Below are 19305 nucleotides of genomic sequence, written 5' to 3'. Positions count from 1 at the left end.
ATATAATCTGGCGGCTTATAGAATACAGATCTACTTTGAACATGTTATGAAATTGTACCAACTTACCAACTGTACCAACTAAGGAAATAATAATTTTCAGCCAGTAACAAAGACCAACTGAAATGTATGGCTGCAGTGTTGTTTTCTGTATTTTTACAGCTTGTACATGCTTTTGGCAACATGAGGAAGAGCGGCAAGGATAATAATAATAATAATAAAGTTGGAACGGACCTTGGAGGTCATCTAGTCTAACCCCTGCTCAGGCAGGAAACCCTATACCAGACATGTCAAACTCGCGACGTCACATGATGTCGCGCAACGTATCGAACTTTTTCCCCATTGCCGGTATTGGGGTGGGTGCAGTTTCCTTGTGACGCGTCTGGCCCACAGGCCGGCAGTTTGACACCCCTGCCCTATACCATTTCAGACAAATGGCTGTCCAGTCTCTTCTTAAAAACTTCCAGTGTTGAAGCATTCACCTCTTCTGGAGGCAGGTGGTTCCACTGGTTAATTATACTAACTGTCAGGAAGTTTCTCCTTAGTTCTAGGTTGCTTCTCTCCTTGATTAGTTTCCATCCGTTGCTTCTTGTCCTGCCTTCAGGTGCTTTGGAGACTAGCTTGACTCCCTCTTCTTTGGGGCAGTCCCTGAGATACTGGAAGACTGCTAGCATGTCCCCCCTCGTCCTTCTCTTCATTAAACTAGACATACCCAATTCCAGCAACCGTTCCTTATATGTTTTAGCCTCCAACCCCCTAATCATCTTTCTTGCTCTTCTCTGTGCTCTTTCTAGAGTCTCAACATCTTTTTTACATCATGGTGACCAAAACTGGATGCCGTATTCCAAGTTTGGTTTCTCCTTTGGTGCCTGACATTTCAGCAGCCATTCTACACTTCTTCCAGGCAGGCCTAAGCCGTCCATTAAGTTTAGAAACTTGCTCCATTTAAATAAATGAATAGCTGACATTCTCAATAAGCTGCATTTTGATTTCATTAACTCAGCACTCCTGTGAATATGCAAAGCCCATGAAAGCATGTCTTAAATCAGGCAATAAAGCCACAAATGGTTTCACTTTAATGCACAATACATTAAACAGAAAAAATGAATTGGGTGGAGGGGGGAGAGAAGATGGGGGGGGCTGTACTGTAACAGATTGGTAAACTCTGATGGTCCTTCACCAACATCAGGGCAGATGTCAGTTCTTCTTGGGTATCCTGGTTGGTATAACCAGGATACCCAAGATTGTAGAAACCACATTTTAATGGATTATGCGCTGGGTACAAATCTCAGATTCTTCATGGTTAGGAGAAGGAGGCTAAATCTGAGCTTTTGTTTGCATCTGTTGAGATACATCGCATTGCATCATACTTTACAAATACGTGTGGCTACCTTGCCATGACTTGGAAATTTTGACCCAGACACATAATCTTCATCCTGCTCTTTTTTATAAAGCAGAAATGTGCAGACAAATTAGACCCATCTAACTCTTTTAATAGTGGGCTTCTAATTCATAAAATGGAGCAATAAAGACATTGTTCTAATGCAGTGGTTCTCAACCTGTGGGTCGGGACCCCATTTGGGGTCGAACGACCATTTCACGGGGGTCGCCAAACAAGGCTGCCCGCCATTTTTTCCCCCTTTTCTTTGGCCATGCCCCTGGCACCCAGTGATGTATAAGTGGTTGGGGGTCACCACAACATAGGGAACTGTATTATGGGGTCGCGGCATTAGAAAGGTTGAGAACCACTGTTCTAATGGTAAAAAAATTATTCCATTATTCCTACCAATGCCCGTGGGGCATCAATCTTCAGGAAAAAATTTTTTTCAAAAGATTCTCAATAAGGGATGTTTTCAGAATATTCCATAGGCCACCTGTGAAGTTCTCTGAAATTATATTTGTCTCCTGTTATTGCTGCCCCAATGTGCTACCCATTATCATGTCTTAACTCCCTTTTCATAAGGAAAAGATAGTTACCATCTAGCAACTGGCTTATTCAAAACATCAGGCCGAAAGGACAACTGTTTTCCTTGGTTTAAAAAACATGCAATCCTGGCTTAGCTTAATCTCATGGTAATGCTCATGCCCATATCTCTGCTTATAATTACCAGGATTGTGCCATGTATCAGATTCAAAAGGAAAAAAGTCTTTTTGAACAAAACGGGGTGCTCCTGTAGCTAGGACCATCTACGTCTCTGTAAAGCAGCTGCAATTTTTCCCAGGAATGTGCAGCTGTAATGAAATCCTGAGAAAAGATGACAATTCACAAAGAAAGATTGCAAAAAAAAAAAAAAAAGTACGAAGAACAAATTGATCATACAATGTGCAGCTCCTTTATGTAGCCTGGGGGACACGATAACTAAATTTTAATGGGCTTTGCCAGTAGGAGATTATTCTTTGGAATGCAACTAAAATTCCTGCTAATAATCTGCAGAACATTTGGATATCCAAAGAAGGAAAGAAACTGTAATTTATACCAACTGTTAATTTTTTGTTGGCTATTTAAGATAAGAAACATGTGACCTTATCTCCCACTAGTCAATAAATTCCTGTATTTTAGAATAAGTGATATTTTTGTGGTGGTTACATGAATTTTAAATCTCAGCCCATGCTATATTTTTTTTCCTACAGATTGCATCAGTCAAAAATTATTTTTCATGCAGGAAAGGCTGACCTTGGTTTTTGACAAGGCAAAAAGCTAACGATGCCTTGAGTCAAGCTTGACTTCTGGTATTGCATCTATAGCACCATAGAGGTTTCGTGGGAACAAGGCTTCCCAGTCCAGACAAAATCAGGTGCTTGCAAAGAAATGACATTTTTACTTCTGGTTTATGCGCTGTTTCTCTTTTATCCACTCTGGATTCAGTTTTCCAAAGATGCACTGGATTCATCCTTCCACTTCTTAGGCTTACTACATAGTTTATCCTTTGGACTCTCTCTCTGTCACACATAAAATCTTCTGAAAGAAGAAGCTTTGTTTGCTTGTCAAATTGCTATAGAAAGAATGCCACTCGGCTCTTTTATGACTCGCGGACTTCAACTCCCAGAATTCCTGAGCCAGCTATTCCTGAGCTATGCTGGCTCGGGAATTCTGGGAGTTGAAGTCCGCGAGTCATAAAAGAGCCAAAGTTGCCTACCCCTGAAGCAATAAGCATATCCTGACTGAATAAATCGTTTTCCCCAAGGACTTGTCTGCCTGCATAAGTAGAAGACTGAACTGCATTTTACGAACCATGTTTTTTCCTAAAATTTAATAAAATGTACAACGTGAGCTTTCAGCCACTACAAGCATACATGATGTTCATTGTATGTTAATTATATTCTTGGCAAATAATCAGGGTGAATTTTGTCCTTTTATTATGTATCACAGAAAGCTAGTTTGGAGTGGTTAAGGCATCAGGTTAGGAACCAGGAGACTGTGAATTCTAGTCCTGCTTCAGGCATAAGGTCAGCTGGGTGACCTTGGGCCAGTCATTTTCTCTCAGCCCTAAGAAAGAGGCAGCGACAAAACCGTTCCAAGAAAACTCAGGGACTTGTCCAGGCAGTCTCTGAGAATTGGACATGACTGAATGGAAGAAAAAAATAATAATATTACAGTACAAGAATTCCTTTTTCTTAACACGTTGATATTTATTTTATGTAGCTAAATGTTCAGAAGGCATAGATTTGACGACGGATTTAAGTGGAGGTGTAAGTGAACTCTCAGCAATTTGCAGAATGTTAGGGGCACATTCTGCAGTCATGAAACAGGTCAGCAAAAGATCATTGGTTCTGAACTAAAGACTGCTTTTGTACAGAAATTAGATATACAGTTAATGCAGTAGTACATTGTATGTCTAATAAAAGCCGGAGATGGCAAACTTTGTATTCCTTTAAAAAATGCATGTACATTCCACGTGCCAATATTCAAGAAGGCAATAAGGTCCTTCAAAATTTAAAAAAAAAAAAGAGCATTTAGGTATTTCAGACATGTATTACCAGTAATAGATTTTCTGGATCTAATAATACAGTAAGCTGAATGTTTTGCAATGCAGAGATTCCTAGAATAGTGAAAACCAAAGGAGCCGATTCGAGCACCAACTCAAAAAATTCAGAGAAGAGCAACTAAGATGATCAAAGGCCGGGAGACCAAAACGTATGAAGAATGGCTGTGGGACTTGGGTTTGGCCAGTCTAAAGAAAAGAAGAAATAGGGGAGATAGATTGTACAAATAGGTTGTTCACCAGAGCACCAGAGGGAAGGACGAGAAACAGTGGTTGGAAGCTGATCAAAGAGAGAAGCAACCTGGAATTAAGGAGAAACTTCCTGACAGTGAGGACAATCAACCAGTGGAACAATTTGCCTCCAGAAATCATGGGCGCTCCATCACTGGAAGTTTTTAAAAAGAGACTGGACAATCACCTGTCTGACATGGTATAGGTCCTCCTGCTTGAGCAGGGGGCTGGACTAGAAGACCTCCAAGGTCCCTTCCAGCTCCATTTTATTCTATTCTAAGATTCTAAGCTGTTCCTCCCTGGAGGAGCACCTGTGAAAGCCACCTCTTGTCTCTCCCTGAGGTCTCCCAGCCTGGGCAATTAGCCCCCTTGCCAAAATGTTCTGATGTTTAACCAGAAATGGCCTTCCCATAACTAAATCCAGTACTCCTTGTCTCTTAGTCTGGCATAAGTCAGAAGTGGACTTTGATATTTTTGTGTGACCTACTTTTGAAGTGTTTGAAAAGTTCCCTGAACTGAAGAGATTGCCAATTCCTTCCACCTCTCCTCCTAAGACTTCACTTTTTAACCCCCGATCATCTTCCGTGGCATCATGTGATGGAAGCTGTTATGTCCCGAGCCTTTGCAAACGGCTCGGGCGTTTGCAGGCAGTCCCGGGCAGGTGCAAAGCTGCCCGGGACCAGACAGGCTGTCGCCAGCGCCGTGCGCATGCGCGGGTGCTGGCGCGGGAAAAGTAACCCATTTACCCGGGAGTTGCCTATATAAGAGGCTGCGAGGCGTTTGGGCGAGGCTGAAGCCATCTTCCTGTAAGCTGAACGCTGAATAAAAGAAACTGAGAACTCCAGCTGCTTCTCGTGTCTGTTTTCCCGCCACGGACTCAACACTGGCGACGAAGGTGGGATGCCTTGCACTACCTGGAAAGGAAGAAGTGTAAGCTTACCCAAGGAGTCCTGAGCGGCGGAAGAGGAACGGCGTCGACTCGGCAGCTGCCCGCCAATCCGGTGCGCATTCGGGGGTAGGCTGGCTGATAGACCCGTCTCCTGAAGATCCGAAGATGGCGAAAATCGGAAGGCTTTCGGAATTCGACGTCTCACATCCAGAGCGGTGGGAGTCCTACGTATCCAGAATGGAGAACTACTTCAAGGCAAACCAAGTGAGGGAAGATAGCTTGAAGGCCGCCACCCTGCTTTGCGTTTGCGGCCAAGACGCCTTCGAAATCGCAGAAAATCTTGTAGCACCTGTTCCAGTAGAGTCTGTAAGCTACGCAGACCTGAAGAAGCTGCTGAAAGAGCACTTCCACCCCAAGGTGTCCGTTATCTCATGGCACCACACCGTCCACTTCTACAGGGAGAGAGAAGTCCAGCTGAACTTCGTTGGGGGCGCCAACTTACTACTAGACTTGACCGGTTGCATCCGGACAGACTGCCTTCATCTACTCACATCCTAGGCACCTAGACCAAACATTGTGGGTGCCCCGGTTTGGGCTCGCAATTACGGGCCCTGGTCATACATGGGTCCCCGCTTCTGTGTCCAGGATCACAGGTCCTCTCTCCTACGAGGTTGCCCTGGACAACGGTCGTGTCCTGCGTCGGCACATCGACCAACTTCGCTCTAGGCGAGACTTTTCTGCTGAGACTCCTGGGTCTTTTCCAGGGGGGGAGGGGGACCCTTTGGAGCAAAGGGAAGGGCAAGAGCTACTGCCCACCTCCACTGAGGGAGCCACAAACGGCTCGTCCCAAGGTTCTGCAATTGCTCCGAAAAGAAAGTCATGGAGCTTACCCACACAACAGGCACTCACGCCTACTCCAGCCAGGGAGTCACCCCGGGGGCATACTCACTTTCCACACACATCACACAGCACTCCAGCAACGGAGGATACCCGGGGGCATCCCAACAAATCATTCCCCGCAAGAGAGCTGGCACACAATTCCCAAGGTTGGCCTGACCTTACCCCAAATCCTACAGGGGGTCAAACATACACAGAGTAGTCGAGGAACCAAGTCCCGACTACAACAACCCTAGCACAAATCAGGGAACACCTGAGTTTTGGGAAAGTACAGAAACCCACACGAGCCCGAACACAGAATGGGGTTCAGGGAATGGACAGCCTCCTGACAGGTCTTGGACTGACCTAGGAGGTTCTACAGAGACGCCCAGCAGCGGCTATCACTTCAAGGGGCCTGAGGGTCTACAGCTAGGTAGGTCAACCAGGTCACAAAGTAACAGAAGCCCTGGCCTGACGAGCCGGTGGGCAAGCAAGCAGGCCAGGCATCGGGGCACAGTCCTTGGAAGACACCAGGACACAATAGAGAGAACAGGCTCACGCCTCCCTCCAGTCAGGGGACTTATGCCAGTAATCCACAGCTAAGAAGGTCACAGAGAGCAAAGAAATCTCCCAAGTACCTAGAAGACTACATAACATTGCTGGCAAGGCAAAGGCCAGTAAACAGTGGGAGCACTGGGGACAAAATGTCATATAAAATAAATGTTGTATGTTGGTAGTAGTTTTAGCCCGGGGGAAAGGGGTGTTATGTCCCGAGCCTTTGCAAACGGCTCGGGCGTTTGCAGGCAGTCCCGGGCAGGTGCAAAGCTGCCCGGGACCAGACAGGCTGTCGCCAGCGCCGTGCGCATGCGCGGGTGCTGGCGCGGGAAAAGTAACCCATTTACCCGGGAGTTGCCTATATAAGAGGCTGCGAGGCGTTTGGGCGAGGCTGAAGCCATCTTCCTGTAAGCTGAACGCTGAATAAAAGAAACTGAGAACTCCAGCTGCTTCTCGTGTCTGTTTTCCCGCCAAGGACGCAACAGAAGCCATGATACAAAAAGGATCAGTGGTGGGATTCAAATATATGAACAACCCGGTTCTCTGTGTGGATGCTGCTTCCGGAAGTCCATTCTGGGCCTGGGCGACAAAAAATTAGCTAGCGGTTTTGTCAAAGTGGTGCCAACTGGCTGAATCCCACCACTGCCTAGGCCCTAGGATGCCAAGTTCATACATTGAAGTACCCAAAACTAAGCACATATCTGGTTTGAAGATTAAGAGGCTTTCACTGATTTTAAAATCAATCTTCAAAATGTTGTAATTGATTGAGGCAAATGTAAATGACAAGGGCAAGGACAATCTGGCGAATGTTAATCGGTTGTAAGTAATTGTTTCGTTGACAATGATCAAATGAGATTTCATTGCAATTATGCTTTAGAGATTAGAGTATTTATTTTATAATTCCCAAATCTTGTTTCCTTCTCCCTCTCTTTTTTCCACCTGTTCTTCTTTGTTAATAATGTTCATTTTTAAAAGATGGTTAAGTCCTTTTTTTGTTCACTCCTCCATTAGGAATTTTAAAAATCCTAATAAATTATATTCCTTGGTATGTATAACCTGGTATGTATAAGCAGATTCCATGATTTCAGGAATCCCATTTATCAGTGTTTTCCTGAATTGATAGTTGAAATACGAGATGCCATCATGATGCCTCCTCATGTTACATGAATTTCGTAGATGATTCCATTAAGCAGGTTTAATATTGTCTTGCTTGGAAAGCTGTGGCCTGCATAAATAAATCCTTGACATGCTTAGCCTGTTCTAAATTCTAATCAACATTTTGAAATAAATATGTTTTGAAAGAGTAATCTTTGGAACTGGAACTGATGAAAGTGGAAAAGTTTTTTCAAAAGATTAAAGAACATGAGGAATAAACAGTAAGCGAAATAAACTAATAAAATCTTTCATCTTTTCACCATAAGAAAGCTCTTCGCAAAATATCATTTGTAAATTAATATTTACTCGGTACCTGTTGATTAAGTTGATAGTAGTTTAGGCACTTCACATTGATAAACTCTCATTTTAACAAATTTACAGAGGGGTGAATCAACTGTTCTAAGTTAACAGTTTTAGAAAGTAATGAGCATCCTTGGCCTTTGGATTGTTTTATATAGCTTTTCATGATTCAGATGAAAACAGAAATACTGTGTACATTTACCAGAGGCTACTTTAAACCCTACGATATGATGGAGGGTTCAAAGAAAACTGAAGCCTCTTCAAGTTGAGCTTGACTCCTGGTGACTTTAAACAATTACGTAGTTTTCCTCCCAACAAAAACAGTTCACTTGCTACTGCTTTCTCCTAGGTTTTTGGACTTTTGCTTTTTTGTTTTTTGTTTTACTTCCCTATGTAAAAAAAATTTACAGTCTGGAACTCCCTGACAGATCCAACTCTTGCTTAGTTTCTGAGCCCAGACAAAATCTGTCAGGCTCAAGTTTTGATGAGCTTCATGGAGACTAGAAGGGAAGGGAAGGGAGTCAGGGAGGAAGGGGCAAGCAAGCAAGAAAAGGGAGAAAACTTGTTGAGGTGTTTTTAAGGGTGCTAAATTCACTCCAGGCGAGTAGGACCAACTCTCCTAATCTTCACAGACAAGCTGCAAAGGTGTCCTCAGCCATTTGCATCTTCAACTTGTTCTTTTGTTTATTTTATTCTCATCAACATACATAAAGCAACGCTTTCAATTTGTTGCGTTATTTAGAGGTGGGGGCTGCTCTTCTTCCTATAGATAAATGCAGTGTTGCAGTACTTTAAAGACTGACGCTTGCGGCAGCATTATTTTTGGAAGTCAAGGTAACTACCTCAGATGAGAAGGATCAGAAACGTGCAGATTCCAACTCATCTTAAGCTTGTCAGACTTCTGAGAATTCCAGAATTTAGAATATGCTTTTAGTACTAATGAAAGTAATGTTTCATACAGACGTAGAAGACCAATAACGGAGAATATTTGTAGCTCAGGGTGGAGGTGAGGGGTCCTTAGTGCTCTCCGAGCTTGCTTGTCTTCTTGCAGACGTTTCATTACCCAACTAGGTAACCTCATCAGTGCTAGAAGGGAGGAGGAGGAGGAGGAAGACTGTGGGGCCCTTGGTGCTCTTTGAGCTTGCTTATTTTCTTGCAGACGTTTCATTACCCTAACTAGGTAACATCATCAGTGCTAGTAAGGAGTGCTGTTTGCTGTCGGTTTATATTCTGGTGTCTTGCCTGTCTGGCTGGGTGTGGGCGGTCTTAGGGATTCTTTGGTTGGGCTGTTTACTAATGGCTCTGTGGCAGTTTCTTGATTGGGGTATTGCTTACTTTAGGAACCCCCAACCCCCGGTCCGTGGACCAGTACTGGGCCGCGGCACATCCAGTCCACACAAACAAGCGAAACCCCATCCATGGGATGCAGGCAGTATACAAGACCACGCACTCTCCGGTCCGCAGAAAACCTTTCTCCATGAAACCGGTCCCTGATGCTCAAAAGGTTGGGGACCTCTGGCTTACTTGATTGTTGGTCTGAAGTTGACCTTAGAGTTAATCTATGCTGATTGGAGTGCTGGTTACTGATGGAGAAGCCCAAACGAGAAAAAGACTCCAGTATTTTTCTACCAGTAATCAGCACTCAGATCAGCATAGATTAACTCTAAGGTCAACTTCAGACCAACAATCACATGAGCAATATCCCAATCAAGAAAATGCCACAGAGCCACTAGTCAAATGCCCAACCAAAGAATCCCTATCGTCCCCACCCACCCAGACAGGCAAAACGCCAGAATATAAACAGGTAGCAAACCGCACTCCTTGCTAGCACTGATGATGTTACCTAGTTAGGGTAATGAAACGTCTGCAAGAAAACAAGCAAGCTAAGAGAACGCCAGATGTAGAAAAGTCGTTCTGAGGGCATACTTCTTTCTTTCTGCTGTAGTGCAGGATTCCTGCACTGGTCAGGTATAGTCTACATCAGAGATCACCAACGTTTTGGGCACCAGGGACCGGTTCCATGGAGAGAGGTTTTTCCGTGAACCGGAGGGGACGTGGTTTTGTTTCCTGCCTGCATCCTGCAGATCGGGCTTTCCTTGTTTGTGCTGACCGGTTGCTGGCATGCCACGGACCGGGGGTTGGGGACCCCTGATTTAGATGATCTCCAAGGTGCTTTCCAACTCTTCTATTCGGCAACTCTACAAACAAAATCTTTGTATGCATTGATGCTTGGTTGTAAAGAAATAAGATAACCTACAAGTAGCCCTCTAAAGAATTTTGAAAGTCAAGACAGGGCAGCTATTTTCCTAACATCTAGAAGAACGTGAACGTAGCGTTACCGGTGTCCCATCCCTGTATCCATATTGGTAACGCCTAGTCTGGTTGTATTTCAGAGCTGTGGAATATGAACCGAACGTCAGTTTTTCATAGTCCATCTGGATCGCTTGGGCTTCATGTAATGCTTGTGGACGAGTATCAAGATCGGCTGTTTATTGGAGGAAAAAACCTGATATATTCTCTCAGCTTAGACCGAGTCAGTGAAAATTACAGAGAGGTACAGTACAATTTACATATCCTACGCTAATGGAGGAACTGAGTTTTTGAAGCATGAGAAAAGAGGGTGTGGGGGGGCTTGGATTTTCGAGGGTTTAGACATGGCATTTAAGGAGCACCCACCCTCAAGAGCTTTGACTGAGCAGGCTCATTCCAAAATATTCATTATATGGCGGCTCATTACCCTGACAGATTACATTTCTAACTTTTCCACTGAATTACCGTAATTAAAAGAGAGATGGCAGTTTATTTTCTTTTTGGGTTTGACATCCCTTTGATTGTTTATCCTCCTCCATGGGCCCATTGTTGTGAGATACCCTAAGACAGGGGTAGGCAACCTTGGCTCTTTTATGACTCGTGGACTTCAACTCCCAGAATTCCTGAGCCAGCACGGGGGAACTATGGCCCCTTCATGACTCATAGACTTCAACTCCCAGAATTCCTGAGCCAGCCATGCTGAGGGGAAAGGGAGAGGTTTCCAAGCTGAGCCATGCTGGCTCAGGAATTCTGGGAGTTGAAGTCCACGAGTCATAAAAGAGCCAAGGTTGCCGACCCCTGCCCTAAGAGGTGAGATAGTTGATCCTTTCTGCCAAGCAGATCCTCACGTCCAAGAGTAAAAGATTCTTCTGCCCCAAACTAGGTACAGTTAGGATGCATACATGGTGTAGTTCAGCTACTTTGGGAACAGCAGTTTGCCCCCATGGGTTAGCCAGTTAAACTGCACTGGTTTATTAAGTTGCATTGTGAATTGTTTAAAATCCCAATCTTTTCCATTTGCCCTTTTTAAAAGTATGAAAACCTTTAAAGAAAGATCTTTGTCAGATTTGCAGGATATATGGTTTCAAGATCAATGGGCAGCTGCAGCTGTAAACACTCGAATAAATACATGATAAAATCAGCAGGGCACCAGAAGGGAATAGTACAAAATGCCACGTACCCTGTGGGGGCTCAGCCACTCGCTTGCAACTGAAACCAGGGTGGTGCTGGGGTTCAACTGGACTTCCCAAACGGCCCCCAAACCCTTTGATCTCTCTCGTACCCACGGAGAGAAAGGGACCCAGAGAAGAGCAGCCGTTGCCAGTGGTTTTCAGTGAGTGAATTGGAGTGAACTAAATAAGCAGGGAATGCATTAAATATTGTGGGATTAATCATGCTTACTCTAGTTAATTGAATTAATAATGGTTAACTGATGGGAATGGGATGGGGCCAAGCAGACAGAGGGGGAATTAAATGCATCAGAAATAATCATACTTAATCGATTTCATTAATGGAAAATGAGAGCAGGAGAAAGGAAGCAAACTCAGAGGGAAATGGGTGCACAAGAACGTATCTCATTAATGGATTCTGATAAGGTTCAATTTGTTTGCTTAATTTGTTTACTTTAGAATCTGCGGGCCCTGCCCCCTTTTCTGCTTTAATCTTGCCTCTTTTGTGGGACTTGGGAAACCACACAAAGGGGGTCTGGGAATCATCTGCTTTGCCAGCCTCTGCTCTACGTAGCCTTAGATTTCTCCGCCGAATCATTTTTATTTATGTGTTTCCTGCCTTTATTATTTTTTATAAATAATATATAATATTCAAGACAGTGAAGATATCCAACACACCTTCCTCCTCCTATTTTCCCCACAACAACAGCCCCATAACAATAACTCAATGGATTGGGCTGAGAGAGAATAACTGGCCCAAAGTCACCCAGGTGGCTTTCATGGCTAAGGCGGGACTAGAACTCACCATCTCCTGGTGATTGGCCCAAAGTCACCCAGCTGTTTTTTCATTCCCAAGATGGGACTGGAACTCATCCCACTTTCTAGCCTTCACCACTAGATCAAACTGTCCTCATAAAATAGCAAGTTGGTAAGGAGTTTGGACATCATCTAGTGCAAGGGTAGGCAACCTTGGCTCTTTTATGACTCGTGGACTTCACTCCCAGAATTCCTCAGCCAGCCATGCTGAGGAGAAAGGGAGAGGTTTCCAAGCTGAGCCATGCTGGCTCAGGAATTCTGGGAGTTGAAGTCCACAAGTCATAAAAGAGCCAAGGTTGCCTACCCCCGATCTAGTGCAACATCCCCAGCTGATGGCCTTCCAGCTTCTCCAGTAGAGAATCTATCTCCACCCAAGATCCTTGATTCCCCTGCTGAACAGCTCTAACCACTAGACAAGCTTTCCTGATCATTCTCCTTGAATTAAAACCCATTGTCTCTTGTCCTGTTTTCTGGAACAATTTAATTCTGTCCATCTTAATTCTGTCCCATACCTGACAGTTATCAGTTATCTGCAGTCTTCTACAAGCCAGACATACCTCCATCCTGGGCCAACAATTACAAGTTCAGGGGATCACTTTTAAGGTCTTTACAACAGGCCTTAATCTCAGGATTACACGGGAATGTGGGAGTTCAGAAAAAACAAAGAATCCTGAGGTTCCATGCAGACAAATCCACAATCCAGGAATCAGAGTGGAATCTTACACCAGGCAAACGGTCTGTCAGAGAATAAGAAGGAAGTCAGGCCCAAGGTTGGATAGTGGTGTCAAGTCCACACAAGGTTGTCTCCCAACCTCTTGGTTTATAACTCTGACTCTAGCACGCCAGTTTCTACTGGGGAGCCTCAGTGATCATATATTTCTGTTCATGCAGAGGCTGCAAAAGGATTTGTTCCTCAGTCAACTGACAATTTAAATACTTCAGACATTCATCCTTCAAGAAAGCCTGTTCTTTCTGAAGTCCACCTGCATATATTGGTCAGTCCCTTGCTTACCGAAATTACTGAGATCAGAAACCCGCCAAGTCCTATGGTGTGACTCTTGACCATCACAACCTCCAACTAAGTGTACCAAGAAAGATGCCTTCAAATGTTCCTCACATATTTTTCCTTAATTATCATCCCCGTTCCTCTCTCTGGACAAGCCCCATTTTACTAATATCCTTGTTATAATGCTATCCTCAGAATCAAATACAATATTCTAATCCGATTAATGAAGAATGGACCAGGATGATGACTTGTCTTGATTTTGACAGCCCAGCTTTCTTGATTCAGCACAGGACTGCACCTGGGCTTTTTGTTTGTCTCACTGTTGCATCACGTTCAGGTTGTGATCTGAAAAGAAGCTTTTGTTTGGCATCTCACTCCGTCCCATTCAACATATGATCTAGCAGGCTAGCAAGCTCCTGTCATTCCAACATAGATGCCAAAGCATAAATTATTTATCTTTCTTTGTTCACTTTAAAATATAAACTATGGTGGATGCAACACAATTACTGGTGAAATTTAGAAAATACTTCAGACTATGATTCTGTAAACTATTATGATTGACAGCTTGCCAAAAGTTTTTTTAATCCTGGCAAGTACTTAGTACCAAGCCATGGATGTAATCATTTTGAGTAATTTTCAGAGTTTGTATATCTTGAAGGGGGGGGAAGCATTTATAATCAATTAGTTTTTGGCTTTATGTGTAGTACAAATTCATCTTGCATTCTCTATGTGGAAAATATTTAGCAATTAAGGACTAGCAGTCAAGAAAAGGCACTGCATTATGAAAGAACTGTAAATTTATTTTTGGGCTGTCTGTATATATGTAGAAAAGAACATTAGCCAAGTAGCTTTCTTCAAGTAGAAGATGGATTTATCCTTGATAAAATCCATTTGTTGGCTCAATAACTTGTTGGTGAGAAACTCTGAATTTGCAAGATATTTAACTTCATACTCTTTGGCAAAGAGAAAGTGAAGATTGGTGATCTAGAATTTGTGTCGGGCAGGACTATGAATAGATTGGTTTGATTCCCACCAGTATAATATAGATAGGGTTATCTTTCTATCTATCTATCTATCTTTCAAAATGTTTGCATATCATGAAAGCAATACACATCCAAATACATATTCATATATATCAGATGCCTACCATAACATGCAAAATCCCATAATACAAAATTATCTTTTTTGCCCATCACATGCCAAACTTCTGGAGGTGGAAATCTGGAGAAGATACTTCCAGATGTTCTCTATAAAACATGACTTATATGTACTTCCAAGAAGAGCTGAGAAAACTGATTTTATCATAACTAAAACTGATTAATCTATCCCTGTGAACCTGGATCAAGGTTTTCTGATTTTGGGGAGATTCTGATGAAACACATAATTTGGCATTATTTGTCCTCTGTTAATATATTTTATTTAATTTTTTCCTGTTAGGTCAGATTCTTCTTTGCTTAGTTATTAGCAAATCCTACAAGACTACATGCACAGCTCCCGCTGCACTTAAGAGTTCACCACTGTATGAAGGGGAAGCTATCATATTCCTCACATGCTTGCTATATGCTCATTGATTTAGTATCCATGTCCAGAATTAAATGAACACCTAAATATACATTAATATTTATTCCTATAAGCCACCCAAGTAGGTCACCATGAGTTGGGAGGCCATATAAATTCATGGGGGAGAAGGGGGGAGAGGGGAGAGTCAGAGAATACATAGGATAGATAGAAGACAGACAGACAGACAGAAGAGAGGATAGAAAACATACATACTACATACATATTTTTGTCATCCAGTACTTCAGTCAAATACTAGTTCTTGATAATGAAAATAAACATCTCCCAGCAAATTACTAAGAGATTCCACAGTGTAATAAAGCAGAATTTTGCTGCATAGTTGTGGCAACATAGAGATCACGCAGAAACAGAAGAGAGAAATATACTACTGATAAGCGATCTTAGTTTGAATGATGAAACAAAAGAGAGATTGGTTAAAAGGATGAGGGACTCCTATTTCAAGGGCAGAATAATCAAGCGTTCCAGTGGGTATTATTAATGGATTTATGGGCAGGCTTTGCATTTAGAGGCATTTATAACAAGAAGGTTTGCTCAGTCATTACGCAAAGTGCTCCATACGGGGAAGAATGATTTGGTGCATAATTTTGCCTTATTAATCTGACCAACTTTAGACTGCAGTTGTTTTAGAGCAGTGTGTTTTCTTAACCTTAGCAACTTTAAAATCTGTGGACTTCAACTCCCAGACTTCCTCAGTAACGCCGATAGTGATAATAATCCTTTGAATGATAAGAAACCTTATGAAAAACAAGTATTGCATTAACATTTAATGAGAAAAATACATAGTTATTACCATCTTCTAAATGGAGCCCTGTTTTCTTGCAGATTCATTGGCCCAGCAGTTCCCAGCAGGTGGAAGAATGCACAATCAAAGGAAGATCGATGGTTTGTATTCACTGTGAAATACTTTCCTTGTATTTTTGCTGATTTTTGCCTGCTAATTGAGAGTTCAAAAGGGTCTTGTTTTCATCTGGTTTGAGCAACATCCCACTCTGAGATCGAAAACAGTAATGGGACACCCCTTTTATCTGAAAGTTTGGGTTTATTTAACTGTAAAAGAATGCGAGGAAACAGCAGAGATTGTCACTAGAAAGCATAACAAATGGGGTAATTGTGAATATCCATTTGTGTCCTATACTCCTTTACTCACATCTCTCCTTCAGTGATCTTCCACAGACCGTCCAATAAAGATGCTCCTTCTCAGTTGCTTTCTTGGCTACATGTTTCTTATTTTTCCTCCATGACTCAAGGAAGGAATCCTCCTCTCCTTCTTCCATTGTCTGTGAGCTGAAAGATCACGAATGGACCATGATCCCGCAGTGACCTTCTACGGCTGAAGGTGGATTTTCATCAGGGATTCCCCTTCAGTTACAGCAGATTGCTTAATTCCCCCCCCCCTTTTTTTTTTATAACCTCAAGCAGAGTGAAGCCAGATTAACACGAGAGAGATTAAAAACAGACAGAACAGCCTGGAATCGATTATTCTTCTTGAATAGCCAACTCCCAATTACTCAAGAACCATGAGATCTGATTCATGAATCATAGCCCTTGGCCAGCTGGTAGCTGCACTCCCCCTTCCTTGGGAGAGTTGTTAAAAGGTCTTGAAGACCTGCAGGCCAGGCCATATGGTCCTAGCAGATATACCGGGTAGAGAAGTGGAGAAGTATTGGCACTGACTCTTAGAGGATCTGCTGTTTGCCCTCAAAGAGCTTACTACAGGTTTTGAATCCAACTGATGTAATGCATTTTTATAAGCTTGGCCTAAACCAGGGATCTCCAGACTTGACAGCTTTAAGACTTATGGCTGGCTGAGGAATTCTGGGAGTTGAAGTCCACAAGTCTTAAAGCTGCCAAGTCTGAAGATCCGTGGCCTAAATTAAAAACTTAATAATGTCCCTGGAATAAAAAATAGAATTGTTTTTTAAAAATACCAACCTACTTTTTACCTCTATGTTTTTACCTTCCCCCCCCCCCAGGAGGAATGTGCCAATCACATCTGTGCTTTGCACCGATACAACCGAACGCACCTGCTGGCCTGTGGAACGGGAGCCTTCGATCCCGTCTGTGCTTTCGTCAGAGCTGGCCATCAGTCGGAGGTAAGACATACGCCGCACAAAGCACGTCACGCACGTGCCCACGTTACGCAGAGCCCAGGATGGAGCGCGTCTTCAGGATTTGTTTCCCTGCAGGGTGGGAAATTGGACAAGGGATTCCCATTCAGCAAAATGTCTCCGAAAAACTGGCCAATCACTCCAGGCCAGATTTTGAAATCTGAGATACAAGATCCACGAGGAAATGCAGAAAAGCATTTGGCTGGTTAGTTTGTGGGTTGGGGGGGGGGAAGAGAGAGAAAGGGGGGGGGCTCAATTTCAGAAAAGTTAAAGAAAACCAATGGCAAAATGTAATCTCTTTCCATTGGTTGGATATTAGGTTCACCCCATTTTACTAGTTTTGCCATTCATTCAGTAGAATGATAGAAAAAAATTACTTAAGTTTGCATTTTTTTTCCTTGCAAGGAGGGAAAGTAGCCAGCCAGATACATTGTTTAAGAATGTCCTAATTCTTAATTAAGAAAAAAAAATGTCATTGCTGGTTGACTTACTGTACGTCTTCTATATTCATCTGATCGTTATTACTTACAAAATTAACCTGTGCAATAAATGTAGAAATCACTGTTTACTATGACAGCAAATGTGGGTGAGATTGATATGGTTCTCATTTTAATGTAGCCTTTTCTAACTTAGATATACCAACTAATACAGTGTTTCCCAAACTTGACAATTTTAAGGCATGTGGACTTCAACTCCCAGAATTGGGAGTTGCTGGCTGTGGAATTCTGGGAGTTGAAGTCCTCATGCCTTAAAATTGTCAAGTTTGGGAAACACTGAACTAATACATAAATTGGACTGCAATTACTCTACCTTTTTCTTTATGTATATCTTCTGCAAAACCTGTTTATAATGCCTCGAAGCAAACTGAGTTAAATTGCTAAATGCTTGCTAAATCCCTAATGTTAAATTTATCCCATGTGCTCATCCCATACTTTCCAAACTGCCCTTCTAACCAGAGATTTGTTAGTCCCAAACCACAATGATTTTGTGTTATATAATCCACACTTTTCCTGACAATAAACTAGAAGAAATAGATTTGGGGAACCCGAATTAGTTAGCACCTATATTAAATTATAGGAGAGAGACATAGGATTAAATTTACAACTAATTTTCCCTAGCCACAATTGCCAACCCAAAAAGAAAAGTATTCATGAATAATTTCTCTGGGAAATATTTTGAACATTTCTTAAGATTTGCAAAAACTCCTAATTTCTTGGAGCATAATCCAGGAGCGATATTTAAATTGATGTAGAAATGCCTTATACCGATCACATAGATTTGTCAGCAGTTATCCGTGGTTTGAAAGCCTGGTATGAACTGGAGAAATAATTGTAAGACTGCCATTTGTGTTTATGCCTGCTCACTTAATCTGAACAAATTTTATTCGTAGGTTATGTAATGCATGCATATGCTGTAAATTGTGAGAATGCCTTATCCTGCCACTTCAAGGCCGTCACATTTGTTCTTACTTGTGGGTTGTCACCAGTGATAAAGATTTGTGTAGATAAAACCCTGCAAGCAGGTTTACTTGTGCAGAATAAAAATTAAACAAACCATTCCATATGTTAGCATTACAATACTAATTCCTCAGGAAATCCAAGATAAACATTACAGATCCAAATCTTTGAGGTTTTGAGGTCAAAAATGTGTGTCATTGGGTATTAAAAGGTAAAATAAAGCCTTCTTTGAGTTAATTCTTGTAGACATTTAGGCAGGTTTTTTTTAGCAGTAATGCAGAAACTGTCCACCATGTTTCTTCACCTTCCTGTCTAGTCTATTTCATTGAGATTTCCACTGAAGCCTTGACTGACCAGGCCTGACCTTCACTATTTGTAAGTCCATGGAAAGTTTGCAAGGTTGCTTGTAAGATCAGATGAATATGACAACCTAGAGAGGTATAGTGCAATAATCTCATTTACAGATATATTTCGCTATTTTTTTGAATAAGTTTCCATAAAATTCCTTATTGCCAACTGGAACTTCTAGAGCAGGGGTAGGCAACCTTGGCTCTTTTATGACTCATGGACTTCAACTCCCAGCATTCCTGAGCCAGCTATGCTATTCTGGCTCAGGAATTCTGAGAGTTGAAGTCCATGAGTCATAAAAGAGCCAAGGTTGCCTACCCCTGTTCTAGAGGTATCCACCACAGTTTTCCTTGGAATAAAGCTCACTGGTAACAAGACATGTGTGCTTAACAGTGCTGGATGCTAGCAAGTCTCTTTGTGATGTCATACCACACCATACCTCAGATATTGTGGCCAAGCAGCATAGTTTCCACTAATCCAGAGTAATCCTGGATTGGGGTACTGTTGGGAACAGAGCCCAGGATCTG

The 19305-nt window shown here is 42.5% G+C and overlaps 1 protein-coding gene across 1 annotated transcript in view; it reads left to right on the top strand.

The window, feature by feature from the left end:
- LOC120308729 (semaphorin-3E-like) overlaps positions 1-16958 on the top strand; it is a gene marked incomplete at its 3' end in the record, with an annotated part of 76145 nt that extends 59187 nt beyond the window's left edge. The window contains exons 2-4 of the mRNA XM_039345188.1: positions 10380-10540; positions 15688-15747; positions 16839-16958. Of these exons, the coding sequence (XP_039201122.1) occupies positions 10380-10540; positions 15688-15747; positions 16839-16958 (341 nt within the window). The remainder of the gene's footprint in view (positions 1-10379; positions 10541-15687; positions 15748-16838) is intronic.
- Positions 16959-19305: the final 2347 nt, after the last annotated feature.

The sequence above is a fragment of the Crotalus tigris genome, unplaced genomic scaffold (assembly GCF_016545835.1).
Source record: "Crotalus tigris isolate CLP2741 ecotype Arizona unplaced genomic scaffold, ASM1654583v1 scf7180000017945.11477521024:1554073, whole genome shotgun sequence".
Lineage (NCBI taxonomy): Eukaryota > Metazoa > Chordata > Lepidosauria > Squamata > Viperidae > Crotalus > Crotalus tigris.
This window is presented reverse-complemented; position numbering and strand designations above follow the sequence as displayed.